The sequence below is a fragment of the Rhodnius prolixus genome, unplaced genomic scaffold (assembly GCF_049639745.1).
Source record: "Rhodnius prolixus isolate KJV_2025 unplaced genomic scaffold, Rpr scaffold_7, whole genome shotgun sequence".
Classification (NCBI taxonomy): domain Eukaryota; kingdom Metazoa; phylum Arthropoda; class Insecta; order Hemiptera; family Reduviidae; genus Rhodnius; species Rhodnius prolixus.
Window position 1 is genome coordinate 24,583,519 of NW_027411582.1, and position 17,992 is coordinate 24,601,510.

At 35.0% G+C, this 17,992-nt stretch overlaps 2 protein-coding genes and 1 non-coding gene across 7 annotated transcripts in view; 1 reads left to right on the forward strand and 2 right to left on the reverse strand.

The window, feature by feature from the left end:
• Positions 1–17,992, reverse strand: part of LOC141447239 (vascular endothelial growth factor receptor 1-like) — a 534,132-nt gene that overhangs the window by 301,318 nt on the left and 214,822 nt on the right. For all 5 annotated transcript variants that reach the window (XM_074114561.1, XM_074114562.1, XM_074114558.1 and 2 more), the window contains one exon: positions 6,994–7,085. The gene's annotated coding sequence lies outside the window, so the exon portion shown is untranslated. The remainder of the gene's footprint in view (positions 1–6,993; positions 7,086–17,992) is intronic.
• Positions 877–16,606, forward strand: LOC141447240 (uncharacterized). Its single transcript, XM_074114563.1, has 3 exons — positions 877–958; positions 14,850–15,079; positions 16,310–16,606. Exons 1-3 carry the CDS (start codon positions 899–901, stop codon positions 16,479–16,481), a joined length of 462 nt encoding a protein of 153 aa, XP_073970664.1. The 5' UTR covers positions 877–898; the 3' UTR covers positions 16,482–16,606.
• Positions 7,378–7,514, reverse strand: LOC141447656 (U4 spliceosomal RNA). Its single transcript, XR_012454503.1, has one exon. It is a non-coding gene; the product is annotated as a U4 spliceosomal RNA (small nuclear RNA).

Here is a 17,992-nt window from a genome sequence, read left to right on the forward strand (position 1 = left end):
TGCACCAATCGCTAATAACTTTTTTAGGAAAGCGGAAATCCGGAAAAACCCATTAAATAAACTATATGTTTTTTGGGGGGATCTAGTTTTCAAATTTTCCACCCCCCCCCCGATGCTGTATCTCCATTTTTGGCGAAGTTACGGCCAAAAAAACTGATCAGGGTTTCAAAAGGACCACTGGTTTTGACAATAATTATGAGAACTACAGAAAAAATTGTGAAAAATGACGTTGACCCGATATCCCTAATATTTGTCGAGTTATTTAAGAGATTCAAAGTTACAATTATATCTTATTAGAGATCGATTTTCAATATTAATTTTCCACCAGAAATACACCAGTTTTGGGAGGTCCTCTGGCTGCAAAAAAAAAAAATGTAATTTGTGACGCAAAGAACAAAAATTATAATATTAATTGAAGATTTAAAGAAAAATGTAGTGTAATGTAATGGTTGTGGAAGAATCAGGAAAAATTAAAGTGAAAATTCAAATCTACTTACTTCCTTTTTTAAAAAAACAAAATATTTAAACAAATTTTAGAGGAAAATAAAATTACTGTAGTTTCCTTTATATATAATCAACTATGATAATTATGGAACCAATTATTTTGATAACATTTTAAAAAAATAAACAATGAAAAGTCTAGTATGAGTTTAACGTATGTAGGAATGTGTCTTATTTAAATATAAGTAGAATATTAATGGCCGAATGATTTATTCATTATATTATATATATATATATATATATATATATATATATATTGTATATTGTAATAGTATAATATATAAAGTGACGTATTAAATGATGAATGAATTGTCTAGCGGAAATAAATATTTATGATTTTATCACGACTAGTATTATATAAAGGTACCTGCATTTCTCTAAGCTTAGTTAGTACAACATGGAACTTAGAAGGTTAAACATTGTTCTCTTTATTTTCACTCTTAGTGTTATTGTACACGTAAGTTATTATTTTTATTTTTTCAAATTTTATATTCAGTTTTATCACTGTAAATATTTGTTTCGTGATATTCTGGTCTCTGAAAAAGTGTTTTTTTTTTTAAATCACTGATTGTTTAAAATAGAGAACGGACGAAGAAATAAAATATTACAACTCTAATTGTGTCCAGTATTAACGTTAACTAGTTAGTTAGATGTAAATTGTGTTTGAACAGCAATAGTGTACACTTAACAGACGATTTTAGTCCATATACTGTCCGTGCGCCACAATAGCCGAGCGGTTAGAGGCGAGATACATAAAGCTAAAGATGTATTGTTATTGATTAGTGAGGTTCGATTCCCGGTCTAGGCCCCTTAAAATTTTTATTTCATGATTAATATCATATAAGTATTTAATAGTAAAGTTAGATTTTCTCTTCCTAGGTAGCCGCCTTACAGCTCACTGCCCTGGTGATGGACAGTGTTGTCTGTAACGAGAGAACATTGTCCGGAGGCCGGCAGTGCACTAAAAAAAAGCTACGAATAAATAGACATTACCTTACTTTCTCACTTAGTTATGTAGTTTTAAGTAAATCACTTGTCCTTCAATGCGAACATATACCTCTTTGCTGATTGCCTGTTATTATTATAAGTGCAGCAGTTTTCTCCCCTATCATTTGAAGTTTCTGCAGAAAAAAAATTGACACCTGCAATGCAGAACTTTTATGGTATTTACTTGATGCATAAATAACCATTGCAGATTCTACGAGTATAAATAAAAGCTATTTGGTATTCAGCTGGACTAAAATACTTAATTTTTCTCTAAATCCAGACTTAATACTAAATTATTGCTATCATTATTGTTGTATATCTTAATTCTGTTCAAATGGCTACTGCCTTTTTTTTAGCCATTAACTTAAAAGAGCTCATTGTGATGTTGGACATTACTTACGAATCTCTTAACATCGGCAACAAATAACAAATGCCTACCATAGTGTCTTATTGTGCGTAAATAGGCACAGTATATTTTTTTGGTGTAACCCAAACAAAACCTCTCTTTTCCTCAACTGACTCAGTTGATCCTGACTCCATCAAATGTACGAGGTGTGGCTATTAAATAACGAGACTATTGCTGTAAAACATTTTATTTTAAATTTATACATATTTAGTTATTATCATCTTCAATATACACCCCTCCTCTATCCCTACAACGCTCCATGCGAATTTACCATTGTTCGAAAAAGTGCTGGAAGTCTTTTTTCTGTGAGCTCCTGCATGAAGCGTGCCGCTTTTTCTTTCACAGCTTCAACGGACCGAAATCGTGTTCCTTTTAATGCAGATTTGACTTTGGGAAACAGATAAAAGTCATATGGGGCCAGGTCAGGCGAACAAGGCGGATGGCCTAAAAAACTGGGATGTTGTACTTGGGCTAGAAACGTCTTGACCAGGCAATACAGTGTGAGCGGGCGCTGTTGTCTTGATGGAGAACCCCGTGACTTGTTCTTCCACAAATCGGGTCTTTTTTTCGGGAGCTGAGCAAGCACCTCACGGTAATAATGTTGAACAATTATAATCGATATTTACATCCGATTTGGACGTGGAAGGGCGACCCGGCCAGTCATCATCTCCGACGTCTTCTCGCGGCCATCTTGGAAACGCTTGAACCACTCAAAAACTTGCGCACTCGTGATTAACATTCATCGCCATAAACTTCTTTTAATAAAAGATAAGTTTCAGTAGCGGTTGTACCCAGTTTCATGTGAAATTTCACGACAATTCTTTGTTCTACTACATATGTAGTATCATGTTTTCGCGCAAAACGAAACTAACACCTCCTTACACAAAGGACGGTTCTGGGTCAGACAGATATCTCTACAAACACGGTGAGACGCTGCAATCGAAAAAGAAGGCTTTACGCTGCACAGCTGTCGGTCGTTAGGATTTGGCGCATGCATAGTTTAGTTTAATTTTATTAAAACGCTCTATTGAATAAGGTATTCTCACAATTTTAAGTGAGCTGCTTTTTAATCAGCACATTTTACGCGAATTTCATGTGAATATGAAACAGGTTAAGCATTTACTATTATTTGGGGACTGCAAGCAATATGAGGCATCTTCTTGTATGGTTTGCAATCATTAGACTGGATCTTGGGTCTGTTATTGCTTTCGGCTCTAACCTTCGCTCAATCTCAAAGTACCCTAATCTTTCCTATCTTACTCGAGTTTTTCATGTTGCATTCTATTTAGTATCATAAATAGCTCGCTATTTAAAAAATTGAAATACCATCTAAAAGTCGTTTGTTTGCATTTGTGAAACTCGGTTCAAGTTTACACTTTTACTAAAGCCGAAAAAGTAATTTTTGTTTATCTTTACCTGGTTAAAAAAGAATTGTTAGTACATTATTTAAACTATATTTTGATTTATTATCTCCTTCCTTCGTGATAATCATGTCCCTTAACTTTATCTCGCTGTCACTCACAAAATGAAAAAACGTTTTAGGTCATGGCCTTTTTTTTTATATACACAGGAATTTTGTTTCCGATTATATTACATTGTTTAACTTCCGTTTTAATTGTCTATTTGCGCTCGTTTGTTATAATTTTACAGTTAGTTTATTGCTGGCTCTATAACAATGTAATATGATAATTTTCAGATAGGAATAATGTTTAACTTTATTAGATTATTTTTAGCGTGCTCTTTTTGGACAATGTATAATAATTTTATTTGATTTACGACAAAAAAATTCTTAAATAATTTAATTTGTATCAATTAAAAATACGGAAATGAGCGGCGTTAGTCTCGAAAATGTGAAGCGTGAATGAATTTTCAATAGCAACTTACGAGGTCTGTAAATTAAGTAATGAGACTGATTTTTTTAAATTTTTTTATTAAAAAAGAATTACAATTCTATATTGTCACCTTCAAAATAACTTCCTTCTGAAGCCACACAGCGCTGGAGACGTTTCTTCCACTCCTCATAGCAGTGCTCGAACTCCGATACTGGAATAGCCTTCAGCTGGTCGGTTACAGCCGTTTGAATGTTTTCGACTGTCCCAAAATGAGTTCCCTTCAGGTGATTTTTCAACTTCGGGAAGAGTAGGACTCAAGTCAGGCGAATAAGGAGGCTGGAGGAGCCACAGGAATGTTTTTACTGGCCAAAAAACTCTGTTTATTGAATTTACTGTGTGATAAGGAGCATTACCCGTGATGTAACACCCACTTGTTCTTGATGTTTGGGTCTCACACGAGAATGACCCTTTTTCGAAGTTTTTCGAAGAACCTCTCGGTAAAAGTGTTGATTGACCGTTTTTACCTTGAGGTAGAAACTCGTTTGTGGACGATTTCGTGGATATCGAAAAAACATATCAGCATGCACTTGATCTTGGACTTCGCCATCCTTGCTCTGGCGCTTGGTTTCTGGGTCGTACTCAAACACCCAAGACTCGTCACCAGTAATGCCACTTTCCAGAAAATGGGGGTTCCAGAACTCATTTTGGGACAGTCGAAAAACATTCAAACGGCTATAACCGGCCAGCTGAAAGCTATTCCAGTATCGGAGTTCGAGCACTGCTATGAGGAGTGGAAGAAACGTCTCCAGCGCTGTATGGCTTCAGAAGGAAGTTATTTTGAAGGTGTTGAATAAACAAATTTAAAAAAATCAGTCTCATTACTTAATTTACAGACCTCGTATCCTCCTTATTCTTCTAGGAAGAGAAAAATCTAAGGGGCCAGCAGCTGGATTCGAACCCGGGATTTCCGCATGGGAATTCAATACGCTACCGATTGAGCTAATCCTTTCCCCCATTAAATAATTGATTTTTTGGTGATAACTACATACACATTGTGACATATAAACAAGAAAAGTACTTAAAACAAACAATAGAGTATTTGTTGTTGTTTTATCCATTTTTAGTACACCACAATATAAAAATTAATTTATTGCCTGTCGTAAAAATATAAATGCACAAAAATACGAGTGATAGTATAGTTGTAAAATGTTTCTTTTGAGTTTGAATTTAGTAGAGTTAATACATATTACTTAGCAGGCTATACAAACTTTAAAGCTACTTGATTGATTGAAATACATGGGAGAAACTTGAAGAGGACAAAGTACTACATCACTAGTCTACTAGCATCAAGTTGAGCTTACAAGTTTTACCAACATTTAACATGACTTTAATAAGTTTTCGTTGTTCTTTCCTATTAACAAATAGTTAAGTCATTTACTATTAACAAAAAGATCAACCAGTTTTAATAGAAAACTACTTGTCTTAATAATCACTAATGTCAAGGGGTAAAATTTCTGATTCGAATTTACTTGATTTCTGTGTAATTTTATATTTTTAGTTTATTTTTGTTCTTAAGTTGGATAAACTGTACAATTGGAATTTAAAGGAATATTTAAAAGGAACTTTTAAGGTTAAAAAAAGGATAATTGTTAATAAGCATAAGCCCTAAATATGACCTTGACCCTAGATCGAACCTTGGTAAAATATTATTACTGAAATTGGTTATACAGTGCCACCTCGATTAACCGGGCTGACCTCCGGCTATACCCACCCCGGAAAATTGAAATCCCGGTTAAACCGAATACACAGTATTACATAGTATAATACATTACTGTTTCGATGTGGATTTTATCTTCGATAGATAAACAAATACGTTTACATTTAGCACCAGTTTTTTTAACGGGATTCCATTGCGTAAGTGAAATAAAAATTCAAAGGGCAAACCGAAAGATGTTTTCTGCAGGGTGAACTGATTAGCACTGAAGACTAGCTCTTGAGATTAGGCTGCTCCTCTGGGAAGATTAAAATAATGCAGGTAATTATGCACTAAAAATATTACTTATAACCGTGAAGTTGAAAAATCAATAATTTACGGACACGTAAAACTCATGGTCTTTTGTAAGATCTTTTTGTAAGACCGTGGGTAAATCCCAAGAAATTCAGTACTAATTGCACCATATTTTGGGTTTTTATATACATACATAATGACCCTTCAAGAAAATCAGGTATAAAAGAGTTGCTGCCACGCCTACAATTATGTTACATCGGAAGACAAAAAGATTTTGCCTGTCGCCACCGAAAATTAACTTTTGTTTCGGCGCCGATCTAGGTGTTCTTATGATGTACTCAACAAGATCCCGGTTAATCCGAGGGCCGGTTAAACGAGGTTGTACTGTATTAATACTTCCTTATTATACTAATCATTATTATTCTTATTATTATTATTAATATTGTTCTTATTCACATTATTATTATTAAAATGAAAGTGTACATTACTCTGAAATAGTATAATTATGAGAAACCTCATTGTCAAGCGTTAAGAAATTAAGGATAACAATGAACAATCATTAGAATGTGCAACACTGTGTATGGAGAGACGATCTGCAGTATAATTACTGCAATGTTCGATACTTCTCTTGCTTCAGAGTGAGCTGCTATCTGCAAACAGTATCTTTCGGCTACCAATGGCTACCATAGAATAATTTACTTTCGTATATTAATGAAATAATAAATATTAGCGCATTTTTGTTTATTAACAGTATTGGCTGCAAAAAAAAAATCCTCTTAAGTTAACTAGTGATGTTAACCTGATTTACAGATTTTAGTTCGCCTGTTTCTAGTTTTAGATTTTTGGTAAATTGTGATTTCAATATTTAGAACCAATATAAATATTATACTTCTAATTTAGTGTTACAATATTTTATAAAAAAACGTTTTTTATAACACCTACTTCATGCAACGATCTTCGTACCTTTAATGCAATAAGTACAATTGTTTAGATCAGCGGTTCCCAACCTGGGGTACGTGAAAGATTGTTTCTAGTGAAAGATTATATATATGTTAGGGGTACACACTGAGGAAACAATCAGGTAAAGGGGTACACTAATGAAAGAAGATTGGGAACCGCTGATGTTAGAGGAACCAAAAATATTGTCGTATTTATACTGGTCCAAGAGGAGAAGATTATTTGGAAATCGTTTAAGCCGATTTGCTAGTAATTTTATGAAAAATGAATAAAATTATCATATTCAAACAACAAAGACTTACCGATAAATATTGTATCGAGCTGTTAAATCCAATTTCTGAGCACCAATTTTGTCTACCGTTTATATATAGGCTGTTTTCATCGTGAAATTTATCTGAAACAATATTATATACATACTTTAGTGAAATAAATTTACAATAAATGAAGAATATTTTAGAGAAACAAAAAGAAAAAAGCAAAAAGACTTCAGAATATTAAACAGTTCAAAGAGTTTTAATCTTATAATCTTAATTATTTCTATAGAAATCTGTAAAAAAAGGGAGTCTCGTCTTTTCTTTTAAATAAATGAATTTAATTAACTCGGTATTCTCCTTCTCACTTTTTTGGTGGAACAGAAAAGCCTTTGTGGTTAATCTAAATGAATAGGAAAAAAAATTCAATGACTGCTAAATTTTTAGCAGTCAAAAAACTACAAGCAAAAATATACGAAGAATATAAATAAATTGGTAAAAGTTTTCAACTAGCCAATAATCGCACCTCAGGTGGACCTTCATTGGTTAAGATATTGCCACTGCGCAAGGCGCCACGGTAGCCGAGCGGGTTACAGGCGAGACCTGTAAAGCTAATATGTATTGGTTGTACTGGGTTCGATTCCCCGGTCTTAGGCCTTGGATTTTATTTAATGGTTATTAAAAGAGATTTACAGTAAAGTATGTTTGCTAGTCGCCTCCGTCCACGACACCTAATTGGGTAGTTAGACGTTTACGAGGTTGGCTTTAGCCCTCCTGGAAAAATAGGCTATTACTTTACGCTAATGCGCCTTAAATTTAATTTTTAAAAAAAGAAAACGCTCAAAACTCTCACTACAGAACAAACGACGACTCTATACAGCCCTTCTCACACCAATATGGACTTACGGACTCGAACTTTACGGTACAGCTAAAAAATCCAACCTCAATAGACTACAAACACTGCAATCCAAAATTCTCCGCCGCATACTAGACGCTCCATTCTATGTAAGCAACCACACTATACATACAGATCTCCAAATTCCACTTATCTCCGAACTTGCCAAAATTCGATACAAAAATTTTCACCAAAAACTCTCACTGCATCCCAACCCTTTAGCTGCAAACCTGTCTACAACTACGCTACCCTCCAATCCTCGAAGACGGCTGAGGCGCCGTTGGCCCCGTGACCAACTGGGTGACTAACGGCGGCCATCAATGGATGACCGTCATTCACGTCTGCCACGCTATCCACATATATTTATCGCATTTACCTATTGCACCTGTAGGTACAGGTGTAAATTTCATTTAAAGGATAATAAAAAAAAAAAAAAAAAAAAATAATATATAAGTTATAAATTTATACAATTGAATTTGAAAAGTTTATTTACAATTCAAAATTTTTTTATACAAATATATGTAAAAGGAGGTTTCAGGCTGCAGTGCCTATATACTCTCCCATGTTAATATTTACATTGGTCGATATAAGTCGAACTTAATACTAAAGCAAACAATTTTTTTAAAAAAAACCTTACTACATACAGTTAATTAAAGCAAGATATGCTTAAACCTTCTATACTTATATTTTTTATAATTAAGTGAACTTAAGTTATAGTCAACAATACTCTTTATATGTTGGTAGGGACTATGTGTGCAGGAAGATTCAAAGTTTTCCGTAGCATTGTAGACAAATGTAGACACGTTGGAAACGTCAAGTGCTGCATGCATGTAATCTACGGGTGTCCACCCGGGGATATGACCCAACTAGTCTTAAGCATTTGTTTTGGACTCTTTGTAACTTCCCGTAATTGGTGCAACAAGTATTGGACCACACAGGGGCTGCATATAGTAGTACGGAGCGGATATAGAGATAGTAGATAAGTTTTTTATTAAGAAAATCTAAGTTAGAGTTGCGGTTCAAAAGAGGAAAGAGACTGCACATAATTCCTACCGCTTTATCGCACACTGAGTTTATGTGTTTGGTGAAAGTTAATTTGGAGTCGTAACACCAACCCGAGATATTTAACTTCCTTACTCCACGGAAGGGAGTTACCATTAATTTGGACAAAACTATTCACAACCGGTCTGCGGCGTGTAAACAAAATAACTTGTGTCTTGATCAGTGTTCCCTCTAATTTTTTGTGACCTGTGTGCACACTTTTTTAAGTGTGTGCAGTTTTTTCTAAAATAAACAAATTTTGTACAGAAATTTAAAAAAGCGCATATAATAAAAAAAAAAGACAATACAAGAATAATGTGAATATTTAGCCAAATTTTGTTCCTACTTAAACGCATTGACTCGATCTTACAGCATACCACTTGTACTACATACAATACGACGGAACACAATGAAAAAGCTACCCTAAAATCAAGTCAAATCATTAGATCGTGAAGACAGAATTTAGCTGATTTCTGTGGCTTCCCTTTTCCATTCTAATAGAAAATAAGAAAATTTATACGAGGGTCGTTTGAAAAGTCCGTGCAAAGTCAGAGAGATAGCACTACTGGCGCGTATCGAGGTTATGTTTAGTTAGTAGCATCTCTTGGAAGAACACACACCAAGTTTCAGCCAGATCGGTCTATTTCTTTGTGTTTGGCATTCGTTTGAATCGAGGAAGTCGAGTGATTTTCAAAAAATTGACGAAAAAGAATTTCGTGTGTTGATTAAACACTACTTTATGAAAGGCAAAACGCCTCAGGAGACTAAAGAGAAGCTTGATAAACATTATGGTGACTCTGCACCTTCGATTAGAACAGTTTATAAGTGGTTTCAAAATTTTCGGAGTGGCCATATGGGCACAAGTGACGCTGAACGTTCTGGACGCCCCTGTTGAGGTTACTACTCCAGAAATCATTGATAAAATCCATGATATGGTGATGGATGACAGAAGAGTGAAGGTGCGTGAGATTGCTAGTGCTGTGGGCATCTCGAATGAACGGGTACATAATATTTTGCATCAACATTTGGACATGACAAAGCTATCCGCAAGATGGGTGCCGCGATTGCTCACGCTTGACCAAAAACGAAATCGTGTGAAGTGTTGCAAGGACGGTTTGCAGCTGTTCCAGAAGAATCCGCAGGACTTTAAGCGTCGTTTCGTCACTGTGGATGAAACATGGATACATCACTACACTCCTGAGACCAAAGAACAATATAACAATGGGTTACCAAGGGGGAATCTGCGCCAAAAAAGACGAAGACCGTTCCTTCGGCCGGAAAGATTATAACGACTGTCTTTTGGGATTCGCAAGGAATAATCCTCATCGACTATCTGGAAAAGGGTAAAACTATTACAGGTGCATATTATTCATCGTTATTGGACCGTTTGAAAACCGAGCTGCAAGAAAAACGCCCACGATTGGCCCACAAAAGAGTCCTTTTCCATCACGACAACGCACGACTCACACCTCCGCAGTTGTGGTCGCAAAATTAATGGAAATAGGGTTCCAACTCGTTTCACATCCCCCCTATTCTCCAGACTTGGCTCCCTCGGACTACTATTTGTTCCCCAATATGAAGAAATGGCTGGCGAGAAAAAGATTTTATTCAAACGAGGAGGTGATTGCAGAAACGAATGGCTATTTTTCAGACTAGGACAAATCCTATTATTCGGAAGGGATCAACAAACTAGAGCAGCGTTGGACGAAGTGTATAAGCCTAAAAGGAGACTATGTTGAAAAATAAAAAAGGTTTACCCCAAAAAATTAAGTAGTTTTTATTTTTGCACGGACTTTTCAAACGACCCTCGTATACTTACAATATGTAATAACGTTGTCTGCTTCTAATTTTTAAAATTAACACATTCGTCAAAACAAACAAACAAGAACGACAATTCACAATTACTTATTATTGAACAATTTTAGAAGTAAGGATTACATTTTTTATGAATGGCATTTATTTTATAACTTCTCTCTCCAGCCTTTTGGCTTTAACCATTCTGCATAAAGTTAACTTAAATTTACATTGTTTCCGTCATTCGTATATGATTTTACTCTCATCACCGTATCCATATGTTCCTGCAATCGGTTTCTTTGCTTCATTTTAATCAAAATATTTTTGTGCGCGCAAATATTTTTCATGTGCGCTATGTTTAAAATTTATGTGCGCGCGTACAGCTTAGAGGGAACACTGTTCTTGATATAATTTCTTATAGTTTTAATAAGATGTATCGATATGTTGTATTTGTAGCCCAGTGTTTAAATATTCTTAATTGTTTGTATTTGTTTTATTTGTAATATCCTGGCCCTGAAGAAGGCAATATATTTGTCGAAACGTTGGTAAAAAAGATGGAAGTTGTGATTTTGTTTTCTGAACCGATTCCTCGCTAATTGAATCCTTAATTTTAAAAAAAGTATTAAGTTTATTCACAAAGGAATGAATTATCCTTTTTTAAAAAAGCTGTTTTGCCTCCAAAATGTTTTTTGTTTTGCCCTTAATCCTTAGAACACCCAGATTTCCACCCTTTTTTCTGATTAATTACTTTTCTAAAAAAAAAAAAATTAGTTTTTGGACTGGAGTAGTGTGGTAGGCTTTTTTAAATTATTTTTTTTAAGCTCTGAAAGAATCAAAAATTAGGAATTTGAACAAAAGCTCTTAAGTTGTACTTAAAGAAATTCAGTAGCCGGATGTTGCGTGAGTTTTATTAAAATGCAGATGTTGCGTCAAACATGGATTTTTCAAGACTGACTAAATAATATATAACCAGTAAAATAATAGAAGAGGAATGTTAAATTCAATTTAGGAATGTTCTATCATTAAATTATGACGTCAAAATCCGCTATTCTATCTAAAGCAATCTTCTCCGTACATTATTAATGAAGTAGTCAAGTAGTATAATATCTCTGACTGACAAAGTACAGACAAGTGACGTAAAATGTGTTGAAACATTGTAAACCAACTTGAAACCATAGTGTAACTTTGCTAGAAAATTGAAATTCATAATTTATTAGTTTAGGGCCGCCATATTTTAGAGAATGGAAGGATTCACTGCCTTTCTGATTCTGATTACACAACAGCTGACTGACTGTTTTTCATTTGGAATGAAGAATTTACTCAGAGTGAGTGGGAGAAAAATCAGGCGATATCACAGAGTGTTTTAAGCAAAAACGCAACAAACTCTCATCTTATAAATGACGAATAAGATTATAGCGCTGCAATGGAGTCCAGGGCACTGTGGGCTGCTTGGAAACGAGAAGGCTGATGAATCTAAGCAAAGAGAGGTGCACAAAATGGATCAACCTGAGCAACCAATCTCCATGCATGCTTTTAACATAAAAGGGTAACTGCTGCATGTCTCCGTTCATAAATGAGGTGCAGGCAAAAGCGGATAGAAAAATGGTGGTAAATATTCCACCTAACCTGACAAGAACGGGCCGGTGTGGCGTGCTTCAGATTGGGTCAGGGGACACATGATTATTTACAGGCTCAACTACATCGCATTGGCGGTGGACCCGACCTGCACTCTTTGTGGAAGAGAGGTTATGTCCTCCGAACATCTTGACGTGTGTATTCTTCCATCGAAGACGTAAGAAATTCTGTTATATCGGATGATGTCTTCAGACGAGGATCATTTGTATACTGGGAAGCCCGACGTTGGTTGGCAGAACTGCTGTGGTTTACGGGCGGCGTAGATTAAAATTAAAAATAATAATAATAACAATAATAATAATAATAATAGTAATAATAATAATAAGGGAAGGGGGGGGAGGGAAGGGATTAGCTATGAGGTTAGCATACTGGACTCCCACGCGGAGGTCCCGGGTTCGAATCCAGCAGCTGACCCTTAGATTTTCTCTTCCTAGGAGCTTCTTACAGCTCACTGTCCGGTGATGGACAGTGTTGTCTGTAACGAGAGAACACTGTCCGGAAGCCGGCAGTGCACTGAAAAAGCTCCGGGCGCCAACCTTAGATGTTGACGCGCCTTAAATCATAATAAAAAATAATAATTATTATTACAATATAAATGACGAAAAACTATGTACGAGGTGTGTTCAAAAAGTAACGGGAATTTTTAAATTTCGCGGGTTTGGAGAGTCTGATTGTAAAATTTTTTTTTTATTATGTTGGTACACATGCCCCTGAAGTACGATAAAATTTTCAGTAATATTCATTGTTTACTTCTTAAGTGGCAGCCGTTAAGGTTAGACGTGTTTTTCGAGCTTGGCGATTTTTGTTTGTTAAAAAAAATGGATCAAAGAATTTGTATTAAATTTTGCGTAAAAAATGAAATAAAGTGTGTGAAATGTTAATAAAGGCATATGGTGAGTCTGCTATGAGTAAAACAAGGATTTACGAGTGGTATAAGCGTTTCCAAGATGGCCGCGAAAACGTTGAAGATGACGAACGACCTGGACGTCCAAGCACATCAACAACCGATGAAAACGTGAAAAAAGTGAAAGAAATGGTTATGAACGATCGCCGAATCACAATCAGAGAAGTCGCTGATGATGTTGCCATATCAATTGGCTCATGCCATGAAATTTTTTCGGATGTTTTGGGTATGAAACGTGTGGCAGCAAAATTTGTTCCAAAATTGTTGAATTTCGAACAAAAACAGCGGAGAATGGAAGTTGCTCAAGAGTCACTCAATGAAGTCGACAACGATGCGGATCTACTGAAACGTGTTATAACAGGTGACGAAACATGGGTTTACGGATATGATGTCGAAACTAAGGCTCAATCGTCCCAGTGGAGGCATTTTGGATCGCCAAGACCGAAAAAGGCTCGACAAGTGCGGTCGAATGTGAAGGTTATGCTCACTGTGTTCTTCGATTTTAATGGCATAGTGCATCATGAATTCTTGCCACAAGGTCAAACAATCAATAAGGAGTACTACCTACAAGTTCAACGCCGTTTGCGTGAAGCAATCCGAAAAAAACGCCCGGATTTGTGGCAAAACAATTCATGGATTTTGCACCACAATAATGCACCTGCTCACACTTCATTGCTTGTTCGTGAATTTTTGGCCAAAAACAAAACTTTAACGATGCCCCAGCCTCCATATTCGCCAGACATGGCTCCATGTGACTTTTTTCTATTTCCAAACATAAAGAGAACATTAAAAGGCCGTCGTTTTACAAGCATAGATGACATTAAAAGCGAATCGCTGAAAGAGCTGAAAGCTATCACAAAGATCGAGTTTCAGAAGTGTTTCGAGGATTGGAAAAAGCGCTGGCACAAGTGTATTGTATGCGAAGGGGACTACTTTGAAGGCGACAATATTAATGTAGATGAATAAATAAATATTTTTTTCAAAAAACGAAAATTCCCGTTACTTTTTGAACACACCTCGTATATGAAACCTATTAAAAGAAAGCATTTTAAAGACTCTTCTTATTCAAAAGAATGCAGAAATAAAAGAATAAGTTAACTGGAGAGAATTGTCGCTTTTTCGCTCCCCAGATGCCTTTATAGCCTAGGCATAGTTCAATTTCATTTTTATTTCTAAATTTATGATAAATATACACACCAAAAAATTAAAGAAATAGTTATTTTGTTTTATAGATTTCAATAAAATCATTAGAGAAGTTTTTATTAAACCAAAGACAACTCGTTCAGAAGGTCGATCTCAAAACCATGAGTTTGCCCTGTGACAGCGTAACAATAAGTTTGGAAAATAATTATTTATTAATAAGTTTTCTTTGTATTAAGAATTTAATAACGGCTCTATTATTATGATTAGAGATTTTGGGACGTAAAATATAGTTTTTTTGTGTATTTATTTAATAGGATAAAATTCTAGATCCTTTTCAGTCCTGCCAGTTATGGTTAGTTCTTTCACCCATTTAGTTTTATTTCTAAAACTGCATTAATGCAATCTGACTGCAGTTTACCTATTAAGACTTAACAAATGGCAGAAAAGATAGTATCACAATGGTAACCTTTTTCGCATTTGATATCCTTGTTTCAGGGATCCAATCAACAGTTAACAAGTGAATTGGACACTTTGATTAACGAGATCTACAGCATTAGATCAGAGCAGATAAACCGTGCTAAGGATATAATCGAACAGAAGAAAGAATTAGCTAAAGAAGTGGGCAAGCAGGCTGTGGAATGTACTGAAACTGAAGGCTATAAATATTTGCAACAGATTGAGGAAAATAATGTCAAATATACTTCAGATTTTCTAGAACAATTAGAGTAAGTAACTGTTTGAAATTACTCCTTCTATCTCTACGTATATTTTTTTAATTTTAGTGAAGCAAAGTAGAATTAATTAATATAATAAAAACCCCTGTGGGCGATAAAACAACTCAGAAGGGTGAGCGTTCTATAAAAACAATGAAGCAGTGAAAAAGATAGAAAATTCCTGAAGAAAACAAAACTGAAGCTATTCTTTGCTAAAAATCTTAACAGATCCCTCACTGTATCCCATGAAAGCCATAAACAAAATCAATAGCATTTTTCCTTTGAATGATAGAATTCACTAGTTTGTTTGTAGTCCTTTAATTTGTCAATAAAAAGTGCAAGCTTCTATTTAAGTATCTATTTTATACAAAACATAGACGCAGCTTACTTAACATATACAGGGTGTTCAGCATAAGACTACCGTAACTTCGGGAGGCGATTCTGGGCATCATTTGCAACAAAAAATTCTGTATAAACTATGGCTCGTTTCGGCTCCGTTTTATAGATATTTTTAATTTTATGTTTTTTTCAAGGTATTACTACTTTTTAGCAAACAGTTGTCTACATTTTTCAAACTATTATAGCTGCAGCAATTTCAATTAGCTCATTAGAAAGAAGGTTAAATTTCCTTTTAATTAAGCTAATTTATATTCCAAAATAATAATATTAAGTATTTTACTTTGTGGCCCAAACATAAGAAATAGCAAGTTTCTATTTTTTTCCCAAAACTTTGACTTCATTTTTCTCAAAAACATTTTATATTAAAAAACCGTGCACTATTCAGGAAAAACATCTACATACGATCACCTTTCGAACGGTATACAATGCATTGGGGTTATGTTAAAAATTGAAGCAGAAATCTGTGATTAATTGCAAAAAAAGTAGGCCCAATACAAAACTCTAAAGGCGTCACGGTAGCCGAGTACCACGGTTTGTGGAGAGACCGGCACAAAGATTGTGGTACTAGGTTCGGATTCCCGGTCTAGGCCTTGGATTTTATTTATTTAATTGCTAACATGAGAACTTTATATTCATTATTTTTGGTGACTGATTCATTAATTCAGTAGGAAGAAACAATGAACAATACTTGAAGAGACAAAAAAAGCCAAACGATCCAACAGGGGCGCTGCAGCATTTCCTTCGATGCCGCGTGAGGATAGCCCAAGAAAACCTCTAAAACCTTCGCTTTACGAATTTGCTTTGTTTATACATTAAAAAAAACAAACTTTCTTTTGTTTTTAGTGGTTACAAGAAGGCTCTAGAAAATGGAGAAGATGAGAAGGTTAAAAAAGCTCTCGAAGAAACTCTAAAACCAAATTTTGAGAGCATCCTAACCAATTTGCAGGCTGAGGGTGAATCCATAACGTTGGCCTACGTTAGTAAAGCGAATCAATGCAGAGGACTGGACCATTAACTGTGATTAAAGCAATTAAATATGGCCAAAAAACAAGATTTTTTATCAATCAGTTACATCAAAAAAGAGGATAAAGATCTGTAATTTGTATTTAGATTACGTGCTATTAAATGCTTTATTTTATTTTCTTGTGCTATATATTTAAATACATACAGGTTCCCTGTAATAACGGATGTTATTGAATAGAAGAGTGAAGATCCTCTCGCTGCAAACAATAATTACAATTGCAATTACTTTAAACAAGTGCCTCCTGGATCATAGCCGATTGGAATAGAGCAACTATATTGTGGTAGGCTAGATCTTTTTATGGTCTGTTGAGCTATTAAACAGGGTGTTCATTTTAAGACGGCTCAATTGCATTTCATGCTTAAACGGTTAATCTGAGCAAAAAATGGTAGAGGAAAAATTTGTCACCCGTCATCCCTAGTTTCAGAATATGTGACTTGATATTAGATTCCTGCCCGCATGCGCGGCTGACACGCGACCAAATCTGAGGGTTCGCGGTTGACCCCCATTTTCACAGTTTTAAAGAGCAAAAAAAGTTATGGTAGAAACCGAAAACCGCAATTCGATATCTTCAAAATTAAAGGTGCTAGGCCATTTCAAAAATCTGATGTTTATTAATAATATTTCAATTTTTTAAACTTGTTATCAAAGAGAAAGACGAGCACGCGATAGGTCATTCCTCAGATACAGAGAGCAGTTGACCTGGCTAATCTGGCTTGCGAGCCAGAGGAGGCACCAGTACATGCTGCAAAAGCTGCGTAAAGTCATTATTTGATAAATTAAGGAATAAGTTTGATCCTTTAGATGATATAAATTGATCACTTAAATATGTGGCAGGAGGTTTCCAATGTTTTTGGTAATTAAACGCAACTCTCCCAAAATTACCAAATAATTATTAAACCTTCTTGTTTGTAACAGATATAAAATTAATTTTTAGCCATTTTGTCTATGGCTTGAGAACATCTAAAGCTCTTAACATTTGATTTTTTTCTTAGAAAAATTACTCGGAAAACGACTTATTTCCCCGATATTAAGGAAAATACTAGCTTTACTGCCTTGGCAATATTTTCAGTAGAAAGGGGATGAAAAAATACATAAAAATGACCTATCGCGTGCTCTTCTTTCTCTTTGATAACAAGTTAAAAAATTGAAATATGGATTAATAAATACCAGATTTTGAAATAGCCTAGCACCTTTAATTTTGAAGATATCGAATTGCGGTTTCCGGTTTCTATCATAACATTTTAAGCCCCTTAAAACTGTGTAAATGAAAATAGGGGTCAACCGCAAAACCTCACATTTGGTAGCGCGTCAGCCGCGTATGCGGGCAGAAATCTAAAATCAAGTTACATATTCTGAAACTAGAGGTGACGGGCAACAAATTTTTCCTCTACCATTTTTTCACTCAGATTAACCATTTAAGCATGAAATGCATTTGAGCCGACTTAAAATGAACACCCTGTAAAAGATAGTCAGAGTTCTATACAATAACAAATATAATCAAA

Bases quoted from the DNA above. Each gene is read 5' to 3' on its own strand.
- LOC141447240 (XM_074114563.1), top strand. From the start codon at position 899: ATGGAACTTAGAAGGTTAAACATTGTTCTCTTTATTTTCACTCTTAGT. The intron at 959-14,849 runs GTAAGTTATTAT...TCCTTGTTTCAG, and splicing joins CTCTTAGTGTTATTGTACAC to GGATCCAATCAACAGTTAAC. The intron at 15,080-16,309 runs GTAAGTAACTGT...TTTTGTTTTTAG, and splicing joins GATTTTCTAGAACAATTAGA to TGGTTACAAGAAGGCTCTAG.